At 29.1% G+C, this 20,097-nt stretch overlaps 3 protein-coding genes across 3 annotated transcripts; 1 reads left to right on the forward strand and 2 right to left on the reverse strand.

The window, feature by feature from the left end:
• Positions 1–15: 15 nt before the first annotated feature.
• On the reverse strand, positions 16–5,474 carry LOC126834808 (elongator complex protein 2). The gene is made up of 13 exons (XM_050566986.1): positions 5,421–5,474; positions 5,140–5,343; positions 4,880–5,072; positions 4,082–4,198; positions 3,698–3,925; positions 3,228–3,479; positions 2,774–2,979; positions 2,333–2,503; positions 1,719–1,896; positions 1,372–1,518; positions 1,147–1,312; positions 439–957; positions 16–264 (listed from the first exon to the last, which is right to left on the reverse strand). The coding sequence occupies exons 2-13, from the start codon at positions 5,287–5,289 to the stop codon at positions 114–116; spliced, it is 2,478 nt and encodes an 825-aa protein (XP_050422943.1). The 5' UTR covers positions 5,290–5,343; positions 5,421–5,474; the 3' UTR covers positions 16–113.
• A 5,140-nt stretch (positions 5,475–10,614) lies between these two features.
• Positions 10,615–12,861, reverse strand: LOC126834522 (syntaxin-10). Its single transcript, XM_050566502.1, has 4 exons — positions 12,414–12,861; positions 11,731–11,930; positions 11,444–11,538; positions 10,615–10,859 (listed from the first exon to the last, which is right to left on the reverse strand). The coding sequence occupies exons 1-4, from the start codon at positions 12,474–12,476 to the stop codon at positions 10,783–10,785; spliced, it is 435 nt and encodes a 144-aa protein (XP_050422459.1). The 5' UTR covers positions 12,477–12,861; the 3' UTR covers positions 10,615–10,782.
• A 72-nt stretch (positions 12,862–12,933) lies between these two features.
• LOC126834521 (DENN domain-containing protein 2B-like) lies at positions 12,934–18,441 on the forward strand. Its single transcript, XM_050566501.1, has 10 exons — positions 12,934–14,102; positions 14,240–14,377; positions 14,464–14,584; positions 15,873–16,063; positions 16,138–16,359; positions 16,451–16,587; positions 16,765–16,920; positions 17,217–17,412; positions 17,542–17,781; positions 17,913–18,441. Exons 1-10 carry the CDS (start codon positions 13,119–13,121, stop codon positions 18,156–18,158), a joined length of 2,631 nt encoding a protein of 876 aa, XP_050422458.1. The 5' UTR covers positions 12,934–13,118; the 3' UTR covers positions 18,159–18,441.
• The last annotated feature ends 1,656 nt before the right edge of the window (positions 18,442–20,097 follow it).

Below are 20,097 nucleotides of genomic sequence, written 5' to 3' on the forward strand. Positions count from 1 at the left end.
TTTTTCATTTTTTCAATAATGTACATATATGTATGTAATATATATAATTGGTTATTTCTTGTTATTTGAAACAATTATTTACAAGTAGATCAAAAGTAATAAATGCATAAATATTAAAGATGTTTGATAAACACATTATAAATTCTAACCATCATATCTGCACCACAACTGGCCATCCGCAAAACTCCGTCCTTATGCCGAACGTCCTTTTTATTTAACAACGGCTGGAATACGAGTTTTTTAACTGTCAAATGATGTCCCAATCTAAATTTGTACTAATGTAAGGAAAACACATAATAGCTTATTTACAGTAATCAAAATTTCAGTACAAAGTGTAAACTATATTTTATTCGCAACGATCGATAAACGATGAAAAACAACAATGTGAGCCACATTTTATACAAGCTATAATTGATAATTTGATATTTCAAAGGATACTCGTTAAATATATTGGCTAGTTCAAACCACGCTGTAGTAGATTTGTCTTCAGAGTTCCATTTATACAATAATATTCTTCCTGAATCACATCCTATAGCCATAAGGTACGCCGACTCGTTATTGAGATGTGTTGGTGCGAATGCGACTGATGTAAAGCTCTCTTCGGATGCAATCAGTGGATCGCTCTTGGGGCAATACAATTCTTTCGTATCGTCGCCTGTTTCGCACCGGTCAGATTTGTCCCAAACAACTAATTTACCATCTCTAGAGCCCGTAGCGAAATACGAGGAATCGTGAGACCACGCGCAACACCAAATAATTCTAGTATGTATTCCCGTTTGCTTGTTTGATTTGAAAACAAGACTAAACAAACACGATTCTGCATTATACTTGAACAAGGTCCATGTACGGTCGCGTGAGACGGATACGAGTTTTGTGCTATCTGGCGAAAAGGCCAATTGGGTTACAGTTAAATTATGAGATACTAATTTTTGTACTTGTTGATAACCATTTGTATTCCTGAAAAAAAAAAATTAATTAAGTCATGTAAATTTAGTTTTATACTTTATATAGGTACCATATAAAGTATTATCAGCCAATTTGAAGAAAAAAAAGGTGGATATTATATTAATACACCTTTATGGGAAAAGGGGCTAAGTAGACAAAGAAATTTAAAACAACTATAGGGAAATTAATATTATAATTCACCATATTATAATTGCAGCGTGTTCAACCGATGTAGCTTTTGCAGCCGAAGCCACCCATTTGCTGTCTGGTGAAGACGCCAAACAATAAACTTCATATCCGTGACCATAAAGTTTTTGAATTTCTGGCCACAATGTGTTTTGTACTAAGTCTTCTTCAGTAGGTGGTTCTAAGAAATACATAAACTTTTCACTAAACACAACTATTTTAACAATAAAATAAGCTTACGACTTAATGTCAAAGGAACAAAATAATGCTCGGGGTAATCTTTTTTGGTTTTTTGGTTAGCCATATTTTTACAGTCTTCTCCGGAAACTGCTTTATTGGATAAACCAAGCGATGGAACGGATGCTCCTAATGGACTATTTGCAATGTCTGAAAGTAAACAAAAATGTATGTATCGCGCGTTGACTAAATATCTTTGATAAGTATAGAATTAATTATTAAATAGAGGGGACAAGATTAGGAATGTATGTCTATTACACAGTCGTACAAGAGGTAATATAGAATACGATGACAACTAACTTGAGACAAAATATTTTGTGATAAATTGTTTGCATGTTATTACAACTCACCGACAGGAGGAAACTGAATTTTTCCTAAATTGCTCATATTCTCTAAAAAGTTATAAGGCGCTTGAAATACTCTTATGACTTTTTCTTCGGCCGAAGACGCGAAACTTAAACTCGACAACATAACAACGCTTGACATATTGTATCCGTGTACTTGCGGCCGAGCCATTTCATGCCAATTCTTCATTCATTAAATTGATTACAAATACAATTCTAACAATTAGTTATTATTATTGGCCAATTTTATTATATTCGGCCTATAGACTATTACTGTATAATATTAATTTTTTATGTTAAGACTAAAATATTGTTATTTTTAATAAATTTACAAAGCTAAAAATTAGCTTGACTTTTTTTTTTTTTTGGTTTCTTGCTGCATATTTATAGTGAATGCACTGAGTGAAAAAATGTAAAACTGATTTAATTATATTTTTGAAAAAGTTGTAGCATGTCATATTTTAAAGATGAATATCTTGGCCAATAGGTATAATATTTTATTTTTAATAAAAGCACTTAAAAAAATATATACACCCATAGTTAAAAAGTTGTGTTCACACACATTATTTGTTAGACTTATATATTTTAAGCTTTGTGCCAAAGCTTTGAAAGAAACTTACTGAAATGTTATTAGATTCACTTGATTTCAGCCACTGAGCGTGAAGTCTGGTAGTTTGGTCAAAACTCACTGATACAAGATACCTTCCCTCTGGCTCCCAAGCTATGTCTTCAACTGAACCAAAATGACCACCAATTGTAACTTCAGGAGACCAACCACCATCTTCTTTGTTCTAATATTTGAATAAATAAATAGCACTGTTAAGGCAAAAATGATTTAACCTTTTTTTTATTGTTGAATGTTCACTAAAAGCTGTTCTCACCAGTTTCGCTTAAAAATTCAGTACAATACTACAATTTTACCACATAAATCAAACTGGTGAGAAGAGCGATAAGAAATGTTCATGTTAAGTGTTCAAATGAAGTGTACAATAGCCAGTAAGACTACTTAACCGTTAACCAACTCGACCATATTATTCTCCGAAAAATTATATTTTAATTACTTTTTTCCATAAGTGAAATGATCCATCATGCCCTTGAGCTAAAATACATTGACCGTCTGGAGAAAATTTACCTCCATAAAACCCTAAAGTATTGCCACCAACTTCACCTAATCTTACAAAATCAATCCAAAGACCACTGTTGTCATCAAATGCCCATACTGCGAGCGTTTTATCCATTGACACCGACAGCAATTCTAGTTTGGATTCTACAACAAAATTAAAAACATTATTTTATTATTTCTTTTAATATCTAAGCACTTAAGTATAACGCACGAACGAAAACCTTCACCAGTGCTCCTGTTTTAAACAAAAAAAACACTGTAAAATTCTACAGGTGAATTTTCATTGGCAGGGAAAAAATAGATACAATGCAGAGAGAAAAATATGTGCATTTTAAGGTAGTAAAAATAAATAACTATATTATAATCTAATAAACAAATATAATTCACGTTACCTGAACACGACTTAGACTTCCAATTCACGCCATAAATCCAACCATCATGACCCGATATAACAGATTCTGTTTGAATGACATAGACTAAGTTGGATCCATCTTGCTTAGAGACATTAATTTTTTTCTGTTCTAATTGCAATGTTTCTTCATTTGATGTACTATCATTTGTATTTTCTTCAGTTGTAAATTTCCATAATCGTATCATGGAATCTTGCGAGCCACTTGCAAGGAACAAACCTCCACCAGTATTTTCTAAAAGCATTATGCTATGTTTTAATTTATAATTCTGCCGTTGTTCTTCAAGACACGACTTAAGACAACCATTTCAATTGCTTATTTAATTGTTGTACAAAAAATTCAAAATCGATTGTAAATTTATAACAGAACACTAATTAACAGTGTCAAATTATTATTTTACGATTGTCCCAAAAAAGGCAGTAAAAACTAAAAAAAACTTTATCGTTCTTTACCTTCAGAAATAAAATCTAAAGCACGAACCCAATCTTCATGGCCATCTAAAGTGTGACTTGAAATAAATCCTGATTTTCCATTACTAAAATTACTAATGCATAATTGTATTTTGCTATTAGATAAACCACAAGCCAGCAACAGGCAGTTAGTGTATGGTAAAATAGCAATTTTAACAGATATACACAGCACGTTTTTAAAATCGAGCGTTTGGAAACACTGGCAATCACCTAAAACAAATTTAAATATTATAATAAAAAATAATAACAAAATAGTGTAAGATATGACACCTACATACAGACACACATACACGCATAAAATTTACTGTTGTTTGATTCTAACACATTTTAAAATCTAAGGTTATGGTTTTTTTTTATTTTACTTACACTCGTCTTTAGATTTCACCCAAATTTTTACAGTACAATCGCCAGAAGTTGTAACAATGTACAATGAATCATTTAAAAGTCGTATAGCATCACTAGATGTAACCACGTCAGAATGTCCTGAAAGAACAAAGAAACCCTTATTAAAACTAAAGTTAGATAATACAAATAATTATTATTGTTAAGTAATCGGATGAATAGTATTTTAGTTTATTAATATTGTTTGTTAAATAGTTTTTAAGAGAACACACAACATACTCATTTATTAAGGAGTTATGGATAGGCAATTATTTGAAAATTCTTAGTTTAGAGCTTAAAATACATAGTGTATACATTAATGATTATTTTTTTATTTTTTGTCAGACTGTTACAGTAATTACAATAGAAAAAATAATTATTTTTTCCATCAAAATGGTTTTGAGCAAATCAAAACTAAAGTGTCTTGGAATTGTAAAGTCATTAGATTTTCACAGTAAATAGAGGAAAACTTTATGTGTGCTTGAGCGTTATTCAATTTTAATAACTCAATCCAAATTTGTACCAAAATATTAATAACTAGAATAGGATTGTCGAAACTCATGCTACTGAAGTAAAAGATAACTTCCTGGTATAGTTTTAACCAATTCAACACTGCTTCATAAAAAGATAAATTTACAACTTGGGTCAGAGAAGGGGGTTGCTCACCACTTAAAAACGTCACTGCTGATTTTAATATTAAACAACAATACAACCATATGTTTGTAATTTGGGTAACATTCAAAGTTTGAATCGACAAGACATTATTAAAAATGGTATAATTACCAACAAGTTTTTCTTTGCGTTTATAATATCCCGTAGGTTGAACTCCCTCCCATAGTACAGCAGAATTGTCAGCAGAACAAGAGACGAAATCTTGAGCCAAACTATTATTGGATGCCTGCTGTATCCATTTGACGCTGTTTACTCGCTTCGTATGATGTAGAAACGTTGAAACAATCAGACCGTCGCAATGATCCTGCAATTTTTTTTATAAAAGTTAAACAAATAGGTTTAATTTGTTTTTATTTGATAATTTCACTTGCATCTATTCGAGGATCATACATATGGACAGCATTGCAAGAGCCAAAGATCACCAATCCATTTGTGCCCCAATCTAGACAATGAGGCGAACTGTTTACAGCACTAGAAACGTAAACCGACTCGACTAATTCTTGTTGATTCGTTTCCTCCATTTTTAGTGAATATTGTAACTCTTAAAAAACCAATTATCAGAAACAAAACGTTTTCTAATGCAAACAGAAAACGTCCACCAATTAGTAGTGTCAACTATATTATAATATAATAATTACATAATTTAACCAACCTGTATCATTGTTGTTATATTATTTAGTTGCCGTTTATATTGTTATCTATGTTTTTTTAACGCACGTGCAGTGTGCTTGATAATATCATTGATTTTAAATATTTATAATCAATGATAGTATGTTGAGTGATAAAATCAAATTTGATACAAGTATGAAAGTGATAAGATATATAAATCAAGAATTACTAAAAAATAAAAACTAAATTGTAGTTTATAACTGCAAATCATACTCCAGGAATCATAGTTTATTACTGCAAACTAAAAGCAACTGCTTGTTTTTGGTTGTGGACCAATAACTATTAATAATTATTTTGGATTTCAAAACTGAACATGCGGTCGGCCGTTTCCCTAATCTGAGCCAAACTTACACTTTAAAAATAAAAATATACTATCAATTTTTTTTATTTAAAAGCCGCCGTACAGGTGATTTTTTGCGGTAAAGAAATGGTTAAGCAGACTGAGTAGAACTCGCTTGATTTTGGTTTTAGAGTAAAAGCACTTATTAATAAAATAAAAACGAGACAATATTCCAAAAAGCGCCTCGATACGTTTAAAAAAAAGGTATTTTTTGAAAGAAATTTTTTTTAAATCGCTTTCAAGGATGCCGTGATAGTTCAAAAAATAAACTGATTGCCAAAAAAGAGTTAAAATACTGAGCTAACGACTACACACACAGTTTAACCTTTAATTTAAGGTTTTGCGAAAAAATGCCTGTATAACGTCCTCTTAAATCAATTTTTTTACTAAAAAAACACAATCTATGTGATCTATATTTAAAATGGTTTCTTTAGAACATTTATTTTTTAAATCTCATTTTGCCTAGGAGATATTTTAGTAAGTACTCTCCGTTGGACATCTTGCACATCCAGCTTATATTTTAAAAACATGTTGACGGGGCCTGATTAAGACATTATTGAACCATAAGCCATAAGCTTAGTAATGGCTATAATGGCTATTTTCCATTAGTATGTACTGATGATACCTGTATAGAATAATTTTGTTAAAAAAAAAATAATACCTAACCGAGGCATTTTCGAATCCTAATCGAGTCTATTTCAAATTTGTATTCCTTGTTTAAAATCTACAATACTATAGCGTTTGTTAGTCATCTAAAACAATACTCAATGACCAACATAATATTATTATTATCTGTCAATAGTGCTCACACATTTGCGTTTATCCTATTTTTATCAAGAAACTGGTCACTGCTCTTGTATTTGCTTTAATACAATATATATATAATAGATATATTAATACAATATATATATAATAGAATAACTGATGTGCCATTTTCATTCGAAATTGTGTACTATTCCGGATAACATCTAGACATCACCAAAGTCCTCAGAAGTAAGTTGCTTGAAATATTACTAAATCTTGTTGTACAGTTATATAATATATTCACTGTTGGCTTATTATAGTTATAAGCAGGAATCGTTCCATTTTCCTCTATCAGTAACGTGCTTGAAAACTAATATTACTATATTGCTATATATTTTTTTTTTTCCATTTGATCAAAAACTCCTAGAAGAGATGGAATCTTTTTCTTTATTTCAATTTGTTGGGCGTAGTTTGAGACATTTTAATCTGAAAATTACACCTAAGATACCTACGCCTAGAGCCGGGCTAAAAGTAATAACAACAAATTGTCCCAAGAAACAGTTGTTATATATATATATATATATATATATATATATATATATATATATATATATATATATATATATATATACATATATAATTGTTTTTTTATTAAGGAAAACTTCACACTCGTTGCGTATTAAATTTACTGGTTATGTACTGTGCTGTGCTGTGCTTTACTGTGCTATGTGTGAATGAATTAACAGGTATCAGGTAAATATTTGTATTATATTAATAAATACTTCTAAAAACTCTTTTACTTTTTAAATTATAAAAAAAAAAAAAAAAATAAAGATAGCTATTTTATTGAGAATGTTTTGCTGAGAATTTTGACTGGTCGATAACCAGTTTTGGATAATTACATTTAAAGTTATTAAAAGTTAAAGGATAGGATGGGAGGTGGAGTACAGTTAAGTTGCTGTTGATTGCACTCTACCGCACTCCACCTCCTATCCTACACTTTAAACTTAAATAACTTTAAAAGTAATTATCCAAAACTAGTTGTCGACCAGTAAATATTTTCAGCAAATAATTCTTAATAAAATGGCTGTCTCAAAATTGAATAAAATTAAAGTGGCCAAAAAAAGTAAAACAATTAAGCATACAAACCGTGGGGTGTTTGGAGCGCGAGTAACAGAAAGTCATTAAAATTGAGTGTATAATCTAAAATCTTGGCCTTCCGTGTTTCCCAAAATTTGAGAATTTTCCTAACATTTTTTTTTCAGAAAGCTGAGAATATTTTACATAAAATGTGTAAATTTCAAACTGGATTTTCCGTAAAAACGCTTAGAAAAAAAGGAGGTGAAAATTCACAAAAAAGTCGAAAAAACCACCACAGTAATCAAAATGGCTAAAATAATTATTATATGTTAAAACAATATAATTTTAAGTTTTTTATATGAATTTTCACCTCTTTTATTTATTGTTTTTCTAAGCTTTTCGATGGAGAACCCAATTTGAAATTTACACATGTACAATTTTCTTAGCTTTCTAAAGAAAAATTCTAAAATTTTGGACAACACGAATAAAAGAATTAATTAAATTATTAACTTAGTTTTAAAAACATTCTGGTACTCGAATCTAAAAACCAATATTTTTTACAGTTCCGTGGAGGGGAGAGGGGCTTAAACGTTCGTTTGTATTTGGCGTTTTGACCCATTTACATATATGTATATATAAATTATGATTGTATACTTCCTTAAATTCATTTATAGTAATTTCTGAAGACTTGTGACCTCCCGGCTAACTGACCCAATATGTTTCTACCCTACTGTGCTGGAGATTTAAAACTATTGGGTTTACTCGTTAGCGTTTTTTTTTTTTGTAAGAAAAATAATTCATATTAATTATTCCAATAGAACTGCACAATGCGTGCTTTCAGTTCGATTTTATGTACATGAATTCTCGACAATTTATACAAGGGACGTTCATCACGTGTGATTAAGATATATTGCCTAAATTATTATAAAACTCCATAATATAGATGCTGGGTCAACCCCCATTAAAACGCATACAGTTTTATACTTGTTAGGAAATAAGCAGTGAAGTAAAATATTTCTATAGTAAAATACTTCTTCAAATAACTAAATAATATTCGAATAATAAATCAAAAATTGATAAATGCAATTGTGATGTTTTGCAAAACTGTTGGAATAACAATTAATATTTTATACACCTAACGATATACACCTATACATACATACAATAGTAGGTAATAATATTGAGTTTATCCTTTGATATAAAATACGTATAGTTACTTTCAAGGATAAGTGTAGCAATAACAAAGTTGTTTTTGTATAGAGACTATACAGACCTACCTACACGTGCAGCCTTGTGAGACAATAATAATTGAGCTAAGGGCGCGGGGCTTCTTATATCTGTTCAGTTTTCTTAGTAAATCATAAATTTATGTCACACTGTTTATTTTTCTCTGTGCAATATTATTATCTATTGTTATTGTACTTACCGAGGTGGATTAATGCACCTGAGTATTTACTTATATGTGTTTATCAAAATAGTAGTGCGTTAATCTATTCATCGTTAATCTATTCTATTTATTTGTGTTATGTTTTATTCAAATACTAAACTTCCACTCGTATAATATACAACATTTTATGAGCGTTAGGAAATAAGCAGTGAAGTAAAATATTTTTTTTTATAATAAAATACTTCTTTAATTAACTACAAATAATATTCCTACAATAAATAAAAAATGTATAATATATCTTTTGAGGCTCTTTATAAAAAAAATGAAGCGTCTTGGGGGCAGGTCAGTGCTAGGAACCACTTGATTAATAATACCGAATTTTGTTGAAAGTTGAAGGGTCACAAGTGTCTTTAATTTCAACCATCTCATAACTGACCCATAAAAGTACTTACCACATTTTAAATTTCAACTCAATTTTGTTTAGAAAAAAGCACATTAACAACTCCAGAGAGCGTATTAAAAAACACTGGGTGTTTATATATATATTTATTTCTAGCTGGCCTAATTTACATAACTGTTCCTATAAACTGTAAAAATCGTCCGCCATTCCACCACTCTAATGTAAATAATGTGTTATTCAATTTTTTGGCGGTTTTCTTAATAAATTAAGTGACATTTTATAAAAAAAAAAACTTACATGTGTTCCATACATTTTTCAAGTTGAGAATATTATAATATTATCGTTGATAAAGATGTAGATAGTTTTGCATTACAATTAATTTTCTATATTCGTTGTTATTTAATTTTCTTGTCTTGGCATTACTCATATGAAAATGATTGTGAACAGCAGAACAATCTTGGGACGGCTTAAACAAACTCAACTGAAATGCTGAAAACAATTTTGGCGACGTACGTTCGGTCTCCACACACGAGTTACATAAAATTTTTTTTCCCCATATCCAAAATTCGTTGCGTGGATACATATGACAAATTTTACATCGGTTTATCATAACTGGTGGACATATGATTTTGGAAAAAGGTCTAAGACACTTCTTTCCACCAAATGAATGATCCCATTGTAGCATGCGTTTGCAATCACTTGCATCATAACAGACATCAATTTGTCCAATAGTATTATCTTTGAATCGTTTATTAATCGAGTTGAATGGAACTTTATTTTGTCGGACGGGTCCGGGTGAACTCGGAACATAAGAGCGATCTTGGGTTATTTCACTTCTTAGTAGAGGTGAGCTGGAACGAAACGTTGTACTTTTAAAAGGTAGTGTTCTTAGATCTTTAAGTTTTATATATGCTATTTCATCTTTATCTTTTACGACATATCTTCCCGGTCCTAAATTAGCTTCAAACGTGTATTCATTTTTTAAAGGCGAGAGACGACTGCCAGTTCCGTTTGGTGGTAGACAATTTTTTTCCTTTTTTGATCCAAAGCAAATAGGATTTTTATAAAATATGTCTACTACATAATTAAAATCAATATTAGATAGCATTTTGCAATAAATATAAGAAGAAAATAACAATTTAATTGGTAGCTTAGCAATAACCACATGATGTTTCATAATATAAGTTTAATTTGTTAATAATTACATTAAAGATTATAATAGTAATACACCAACAGTTATATAAGTCTAAATGAATAATAATGTACACATGTATAATTCTTAAACATATTGTAATATGCAGTTTTAATTACAAATAAATTATAAAATCAGTCTTCTCAAAAAAAGATAAGTAATATTTAAGATAAATATTATTATAATAAATAATATTTAGTTTTTATAATATAATCAAAAGAATTATAGTTATAAAAATTATACTTAATAAAATACCAATTGCCATCCATTGTCTTCGATCTGAAACAAATTATTTATACTTAAAGAGTACGTTGTAGCAAGAGTTTGGATTATAATTGATATTTACTAGTTCCAACGCCAAAATTTAATAACCACCTTTTATCGTACAATGTACTAATAAAAATAAGTATTTTAATTTATTTCTAGAATATTTTAAAAGATTATTATTACACAATCACTTTCTTATCAAATTAAAATAATCTTTATTTTTAATCTGTATTTTAATCAAATTTAAAATGTTTATACAAATATAAGTACTATATATATTAATACTTGAACGTTTTACCATACTGCTGTAAGTTTTTTTTTAATTTGATGGTCAATCGTAATTTAAATACAAATTAGCGTCATTCACAAAATAAGACTAAATGCATTTTTAGCGAAAACCTAATTGTATAACTTTGATTATCATCATGTATAGTTGATTTTCATTATTAATTCATGTGTCAAAATAAAATGTGTATGTATTCTTAAATATTTTATTTATGTATTATAATTTTAATTTAAATTGGGTAAAAAAACTAGTTTGAAAATTACAATTGCACTAGGGTAACTTAAAATATTAGTGTGTACATTTAAATTACCATCAGACAGCTGAAGAACTTGTGCGACTTTTTTCGAAACCATATCTAGCCTTGACTCGGTTTTGTCTAGCTCAGTGTTCAAACTGTCGAGCATTCTATAAAAAAAAAAAAACGCCAACAAAACATTTAAAAACTTCAAAATATTCAAGCACGTGGGTTTTATTTTTGTAGAGGATAAAGGGTCATTGAACTATACAGAATATTTATTTAAGCTCTTGTTGGAATCAAAAAGGATATTTTATTTAATAAATTCAAATTTAAAATATAATATATACCCATTGACTTACATGTTCTGTTGATCTAATTCAACGCTTATATCTTCAGAAACGTTCTTTAGCGTTTTAACAGATTTTGTTATAAGGTCCAATTGATTATGTTGTTCATTCATCTTGTGAGTATTTGAACTTAACATGTCGGCAACAAATTTAGAAGTACTCGGACGAGATGTAAACAATAAATCATCATCATTCTCTTGTTCTAGTAGAGGCTAAAAAAAATTGTAAAAATTAATGATTATAGTATGCTTAATTTTTTGAAACTTAAAAGTTACTTTTGTTGATTAAAATATGTTATCATTGTGTGATTTGTTTTGTTAAATCATATAATATACATACCGAATTACATATCGACGCCCTAAAAAGATATAAAAAGTTTATGGATTTATGAATAAATTGTTATTTCGCGTTTTTGTGATTTACATTTTTTTAGAGCCAATGATCGAAAACTGCTTAAAATTGCTAAGGGGTTTTTATGGTATTTTTACAAATATATCGTAGTTTTATAAAAAAATAATTTTTCAACAGCTGCTGTATTTTTGTTTAAATTTTTTTATAATTAGAGTTCAATGAATTTTATTACACGCACATTTTTTTTATAGCAAATTTGTAATTTTAACTGCTTAAGTTTTTTTTTTACATTATGTTTATAGGTAGATGTTACTAAATAAATAATTTGTTAAAGCCGAAAATACCTCAGAATCTTGGGTTCCTGAATTGATTTCCCAGGAATATCCGTTTTTGCCTCTCGGTAACATCTTTAATAGATTACTAGTAGGCAACAATATATAATTTTTGTTAACTATATTAATTATACTGGACTAATGACTAATCAATAGATAAAACTACTATGCGGATTAAACGAAACAAATAAACACTGCGCATTTTTTACGACTAATCGAATTAAAGACAATTGCCATAAAAACGGATAACAGAACGTTTAACATTGAAAATTGCTATTCGCGTGTATTACGAGTTATGACTTATGACTATTACCGATTGCGTTTTCAACTTAATTTTGCAGATTAAATTTTCAGGAAATTTATATCATCATTTCCGTTGTGTTAGGTATATTATTTCTTTTTTTCAGTTAATCGCCACTAAACACATAATGATAACAGTACCGATAACGAACAGGTGGTGAATAATCTCCAGAAAAAAAAAAATCTTAATATGTCTATTTCCATTTAGCAATGATAACAAGAATCCAAGTTACATCCACTGATAAATTATTACCGCAATACAAAGATGCGTGTTCGAATTAAATGCAGTTTATGTGCAGTACATAATATTTTTTTATGATCGTGCATGCGATTTGTCAATTATTTTATATTTATTTCGTTGTAAGACGTATTTTGTGCGTTAAAATGTGACATTTAATAAATGAAATCGTTGAAATTATGAATGCGGAGAACGCGGCTACTGTGGATGTACTGAAACAAAGATTCGAGTCCTTCCAATGCACCAACAAGCCTATGCGTGGATTGGAAGATAAACAGAGTGATATATTTGTAAACAAAATAAATATTAAGAGGACTCCGGCATTTCGACGAGATGCTAAAGTACCAAAACATTTGGGGGAAAATCCACAATCCAAAAAGGTAGCGAATAAACAATTTTATTATTGCGACAACAACAATAGTAAAAAAACCGTCGAGTGCGGTACGGACGTGGCGTCCAAGTCGTTTTGTTTTAAAAGTTACAATTCAAATAAAATATCCGATTTAAATCACTGTATAAATAACGATAAACTTGTGTCAAGTCATCAAGTTCTGGTTGAATGTTTAAAAAAAGAACTAAAAAAAAGTAGCTACAATAACAATAAAGATATAACGTCATTGAAAAATAATATCGAACATATTTCTACACAGACACCGCTTCCGTCAGGTCCACCTCCTAAAAAACCACCACGAACATTTGCTCATGATAAACAAACAAGTTTGGAATTAAATGTAAAACCAACAATGGACGTTCATAAGAAACCAAAGTCTGATCCTAAAATTATGTTACAAAAGTTAGAACAATTTGTCGTGAATAACTCGCACACTTATCAAAAAGAAAACGTAGTTGTTGATGAAATTCCTGATAGAAGATGCGATTCCAAAAAAAGTCAAAAGAAATCGAAAATGTTTAGTTTGGCAAAGTCTTTAAAGTGCATAGGTAATTCAAATGTTTATGATAACACTACAAAGATTCATGACACAGATGATCAGAACTACTTAACTTCAAAATTCTATTATGAACATGATACTGAGCATATTTATGATGAACCTGTATTCCTAAACCAAAATTCAAGGATAAATACGAACAGTGTTGATAGCCGTCATGCGCTTGATTGTAATGAATTGGCTTGTGATTCCGATAAGTCTAATCTACATTATATGGTAAATTCTGAATATCAATTAAAATAATAACTATTCTTATTAACATTTTTTAATTTTTTTTTTTTTTTTTTTATCAGCGAGTAATTACATTTGTTATACCTTTAAAAAAATATAAACCTTTTAATTTTGTTTTGTAGTCCACGCCAATAAAAGATTACGATTCCAAAAATGAATGTTTAGATCAATGTGATAATTTTCCAAGTATAGATCTAGATGGTTTAGATGATTTTGATGGACCGTCGAATAAAGATAAGACAGTAAGCCATGAAAAAAAAGTAAGAATTGTTCTAAACATTGTGTGTTATCATTTTTATTTTTATTTTATGTAACCTCATAATGTATTATGTGTTTTATTTTATAGATTCAAATGCTTATGAATGAAGCCTATGGGACATTTATTAAAGCTCAAGAATCTGAGAGTGACTCTGAATCGGTGTCAAATAACGAGGATAGTTGTAATAGTTCGATTAATTATCTAACGGGTAAGTAATTATTATACACTTATAAAATTGTACAGGATATCATAATTGTGCTTATGTATACAGCGTGAGTTATTTAAAACTAATCGAAATCAATAATGACTCGTAATCCCGTTAAAAACAATTAAAACAGTGGATTAATTGAAACACCGTTTCAGTTTATTGAAATGATCAGTTGAACCTCACAGGAAATTACGTTCTAGGCATTAATTTAAATAAAAATAATTATTTCTTAATCTCTTTTATTGTAGAGCAGTAGAAATTGGTGCTCAGTCATACTTATTGTGATCACTTTGTTCATGTTACATGTATGTATAGGTTGTAAAAATGTTTTAACACGTGTAGCTTATTTTATAATAGTTAAATTATTTGAAATTCTTAACCAATAGTTTTTGGAAATAACCATCATTATCTAAAGGAATGTTGTTTGTTCCTGATAAAAGTCATCTTCATTCTTCTTTCCGATCTTTTAAACGCTTAAGACGACATTCTGCCGACATAATTATAAGGCCATGGACAGGCTGGTCTAAAAATGGTATGCTTTTTTTACAATAATTTAAAAATACATTTGAACGTCAAGGTATAGTGTTCATAACTACATTAGCTTTGCCACCTTTTTTTAGTACAGCAGAGTTGCTATAAAAAAAATTGTGTACGCCTAACATTTTTACAAAATATAATTAGGAAATTGTTAGAATATAGCGTCTTTCCTAACACCCTTATTGCATAATTTTTTATAGATTTAGGTTCAGGTATAGTTATAGTTAGTTATAGTTTCAATATGAAATTATAAATGCGTATTATTCAATACTTATCTGTAAAATATCTGTTAAATAATATATGTGTATATACTTTTTTTTTTTTGGTAAACAAATTATTTATTAAATTATGATGAAATGTTTTTATGTGTAAATTGTCTGTCCACTATTCATTTTTTAATTGCTCATAATTTTTTAATCAGTGATATTTAACATGTTACATAGCTAGTATTTATCGTTCCTTATTACATTTCCTATTAAATATTTAACTTTGAATTTATTATTATAGAGTAGTAATAGGTATAATTTAAATTCATCAAAAGCACTATGGAGTACTGTGTATTTGACTGGGTAGTTATGACTTAGTGTAAAAAAGCTTTGATTAATCTCTCATAATATTTATTAAAAAAATTATAAAGGCTATGTTATTTATTTATTTTTTAGTATCAAATATATTTTTTATACAGCCAGAGTGGTGTCAAACACTCTGTCATGGACTTACTTATAAAATTATATTATTATTATTATTTCAGATGCGAATATTAGCGAACAGACACTAGAGCGAAAGGGATATTTGCGTCGAGTGGCAAAAAATGTGACATCGGCTTACTCGACTCTTATACATGACAAAAAGCATTTATTTCAAGCATTACTATTAATCGGGCTTGATTTGAGTTCAACTAGAGAAAAACTTCCTTACGTCAAATATAAATATCCTGAACAAGTAATAATTTAGTAACAAAAAAAATGAGCTGTTACTGATAATATTAGATTATATGTAATAATTTATGGTTTTAGGCTGAAGTACCAAAGCAAATTGAAAGCTTATGTTTTCCTGATTCACACGTTTGGCCTTTTACCGCAGATGATTGTCGAACATATACTTTGACTGTCACTGACGAAAGTGGCCGGCGTTATTACGGATATTGTTATAGGATACAGCCAGAAGGAGCTTCCTATTGTTTACCACTAGTATACTGTTTATATTCTACGATCAAAGCAAATAGTTTTTATTTTCGGGTATAACATTGTTATTTAGTTTATAATAGGACATTTTTTTCTTTTATTTATTTTCGATTGCTACAAATTATAACATCTTGTTTTTTTTTAGGTTTTGAAAGAAATCGAATCCAGACATGGTCTGTCTGAAATGAAATGTTTCATAGAGTCATTACATGATCAACCATTTCCAGAGCTTGGATCTGCTATTCGTATACCACACGATAGTAGTATTGTAACTATGGAATCGTAAGTATAGCTGTTTAGATAACTACAAATGGTTAGAATTATAAAAAGTACAATGAAAATATTATATACGCATGGTCTGTTAAATATTAAAATACTATATACGATAGCGATGCCGAAAAATTAATTTATGTCATTTGATTATTTTGATTCTAAAGATTTATATTTTTCCATTTTTAGAGCACCGAATGAAGAAATTCGTAGACCGCTCGATATTCGACAAGAACAAGATGACATATTGAGACTTTTACAAGTCATAAAGCCTACAACATTTATACAATTATTGGCCACTATGTTATTAGAAAGAAAGTTAATACTTCTTAGTAAATCTATCAGGTAATGGAAATCAATTTTTGTATCGAATTAAAAACTTTTAGGTGTATTCATTTGACTTTAAATATATTTCTGACGACAGAAGTTTTCAGATGTTTTTTTTTAAAGCTTTGAATTGAACATTTTATAATGCAAATCAATAACATATTATAACATAATAATTAATTAATTGACATAAAATGAATAGCATACTAAACATGTTTACCAAATTAAATAATATTTTCATAATTTTAGTACTAGAACACTTTTGACCTAATATCTATATAGTAATGGTTTTGTTTTAAATTTATTCATTACAGTTTATTATCAAGTAGCATTGAAGGACTTACAGCTGCTTTATACCCTTTTACGTGGCAACACACGCTAGTTTCGGTACTCCCTTCGCAAATGGTATCCGTAGCCGATTTTGTTCAAGCGCCAACACCCTACATCATTGGACTGTTAAAATCCGATAACCAATCGGATATTTTTGCTCAATTCTCTGAAAATGATCAGGTAGATTTATTTTTACAATTAAATTATAATTTTATTTATAGCTCTGACGACGATGGTCATAAGTTAAATGACCTTGTGACTTGTCATCATTTTTATGTTAACATTTATTAACGAGAGTGACGTTTACAGGTATTCATATTTGATTTGGATTCTAACAAAGTGTTACGAAAAGTCAAAGACGAATACAGTGTAATACCATCAAGAATTGCAAAAGGATTAAAAAGTGTAATCAGCTTGAAGGTAGATCTACCGCATTCTACCAAAGCGATTTTGGCGTCTGAATCTCTTATAAGGCTATTTGTTGAATTAGTTGGCCACTACAGGATGTACGTGGTACCTACTTCAAAAAATAAACAATTTCAATTTCAGGTATGTCAGCTAATAACCAAAACGATAGTTTATAACAAAAACTATTTGACGTTTTTGGAAAGTTTTTTAAAATGCCATACAATTTTTTTTTATACTTGACAAATTCTCTTACACTAATTATTTGATTTCAGAAACAATCGTTTATCAACGCCGGTATCAACACTGCACATAGAAACTTTTTAGAGTGGTTTACTGAAACGGCGATGTTTACAACGTTCATAAACAATAGACTAAATTGTGACGTTGATGTTAAAGATGTGTTCGAGCGACGGTGTGCAGAGTTTTCTTTAGAGCTGAACAAAATCAAACAAAAATCAAAAACGCTTCAGACTGTTAAAGCAATAGGTGATCGTATAAAAGACTGGGCAGTTTCATGAATCTCCAAATAGTTCAGAAATGTTATTGCTACATATCCTGTATATTATTTATAAAAAATCATACGTATTAATATAATTTTAAGAAGATAACTTATTATTTTATATTTTATAGCAAGATGCAGAAATGTAAGTGCTATGTTTTATTACCTGCATAAGTACATGTATCTATTGATGAAAATACTAAACTTTTGCATGTAATGTAATTGTTGAATCTCTTTTTGTATTTGCAATTGATATTTATGTTAATTATTTAACATAAGGTTTTCAAACACTGACATAAATACTACAGAAATATTTATTTTGTCAATATACATATTATTAATAAATATGTTCAAAAGTGGTAATATTTAATATGTTTACTACGATTACGGTTAATTAAAAAAATTCTATGTACCGTATGACTTTGATTTTGTCAACTGGGTTTTTGTTGAACAGTTACAAAACTGTTTCTTTGAAAAACATTTAATCCAATACCAATACAAGTTTTAAATTAATTTGAAATAAAGTAGAATGGGGCAGTGATTTCTTAGAATGCATGCTGAGAAATAACAAATATCAATTTCATTATTCCGTGGCTAAATTTATTGATGTTGAAAGACAAAACAGTTTCACTGTCTAAATTCTTAAAACATTCAACAACTGCAGCTATTGGTAGTGTGTTAATTTTAATTGTGGTTTATTGTAGTGTTTAAAAGTACAATCTAGTCTTAGTTTGGAATATTAATGGAGGGGGGGGGCAGTATTTGGAAAAATCGTTATAATAAAAATAATAATAATTTATCATTCAGACCATTAGAGGATATAACGTTTTTAAAACAAGTGTACAATAAATCTAAATTTAAAAAATGGCCCAATTCACCACTGAGGAAAACCTCTTATCAGTGGAACTGAAGTACTATTTAAAACATTTACGGATGAGTAATAAAAAAATAATACAAAAAAAATAATAATAAAATAATAGTAAAAATAGGTAATATTTACACAGGGACACAAATAAAAGATTTACACCAGATTCACAAACACACACACCAGAGAGATCTACATGTTAATTACGTTATGCTTCAACCACGTTTTGATTAGATCCAGCAAAAGATTTGCAATAAATAATGTGGATTGGTATTCTGTTGAATAGATTGAGGCCAACTAGAGAAAAACACCGACTTAGCTTTGTTATCTCGTGTTGTAATGGACTGTTGTTTGAAATTAAGTTAAATTTGTATGTCAAAACAAGGCATTTCTAAAAAATAGATTGGAAAATACCTTAAACTCTTCAAATAAATTTAATAGATGCATATTTTTTGGGATTATTTTAATTATGCTTATTTGAGGTCTCAGTTTTTTATTGCTTGCCACAATACCTAAGCTACCCCAAGCAGTTATACCATATTGAAGTATTGTTTGTGTCAGAGTAAAATAGATGAACTCGTGAATTTTTATTTTATTGAAATTTGGTTGGATTCGTTTATCTTGGGTAAAGGTTATGTGAAGTTTGATTTAGTATAATTTATTCTTAAATTATGTTTTAAAAACCAAGTATTCATCAAATAAATATGTATCCGTTTCAGCTTTACAAAAAACTTCTTCCCAGCAAGTTTCAGATAGTCCAAACAGGTTTAAATTGCCTAATGGGGTTACATGATATATAATTATTATAAAATAGGTGATAAACATACTATCCCCTGAGGTAAAATTATAGTTTCGTCGATTACTTAATTAGTCGTTTCCTGTTAATTAAATATAATCTTAGAAGGCAGAGTGGTTTATTAACTATACCGATATATTTTTAAGTGTTTATTAGTATTTTGTGAGACATGCAGTCAATATTCCTAGCGTTTTTTGGTTTTTATAAATATAATAATATTTATAAATAGTTGTGCGAGGGCATCTTCAGTTCCAAGCCTTGCCCTGAGATTTTGGAAGAATTGCATTCTAAATAAGA

Source organism: Adelges cooleyi, unplaced genomic scaffold, assembly GCF_023614345.1.
Source record: "Adelges cooleyi isolate 19-005CV unplaced genomic scaffold, UGA_ACOO_1.1 ACOO_flye_CR_arks_rails_tigmint_CR_PRNA_21, whole genome shotgun sequence".
Lineage (NCBI taxonomy): Eukaryota > Metazoa > Arthropoda > Insecta > Hemiptera > Adelgidae > Adelges > Adelges cooleyi.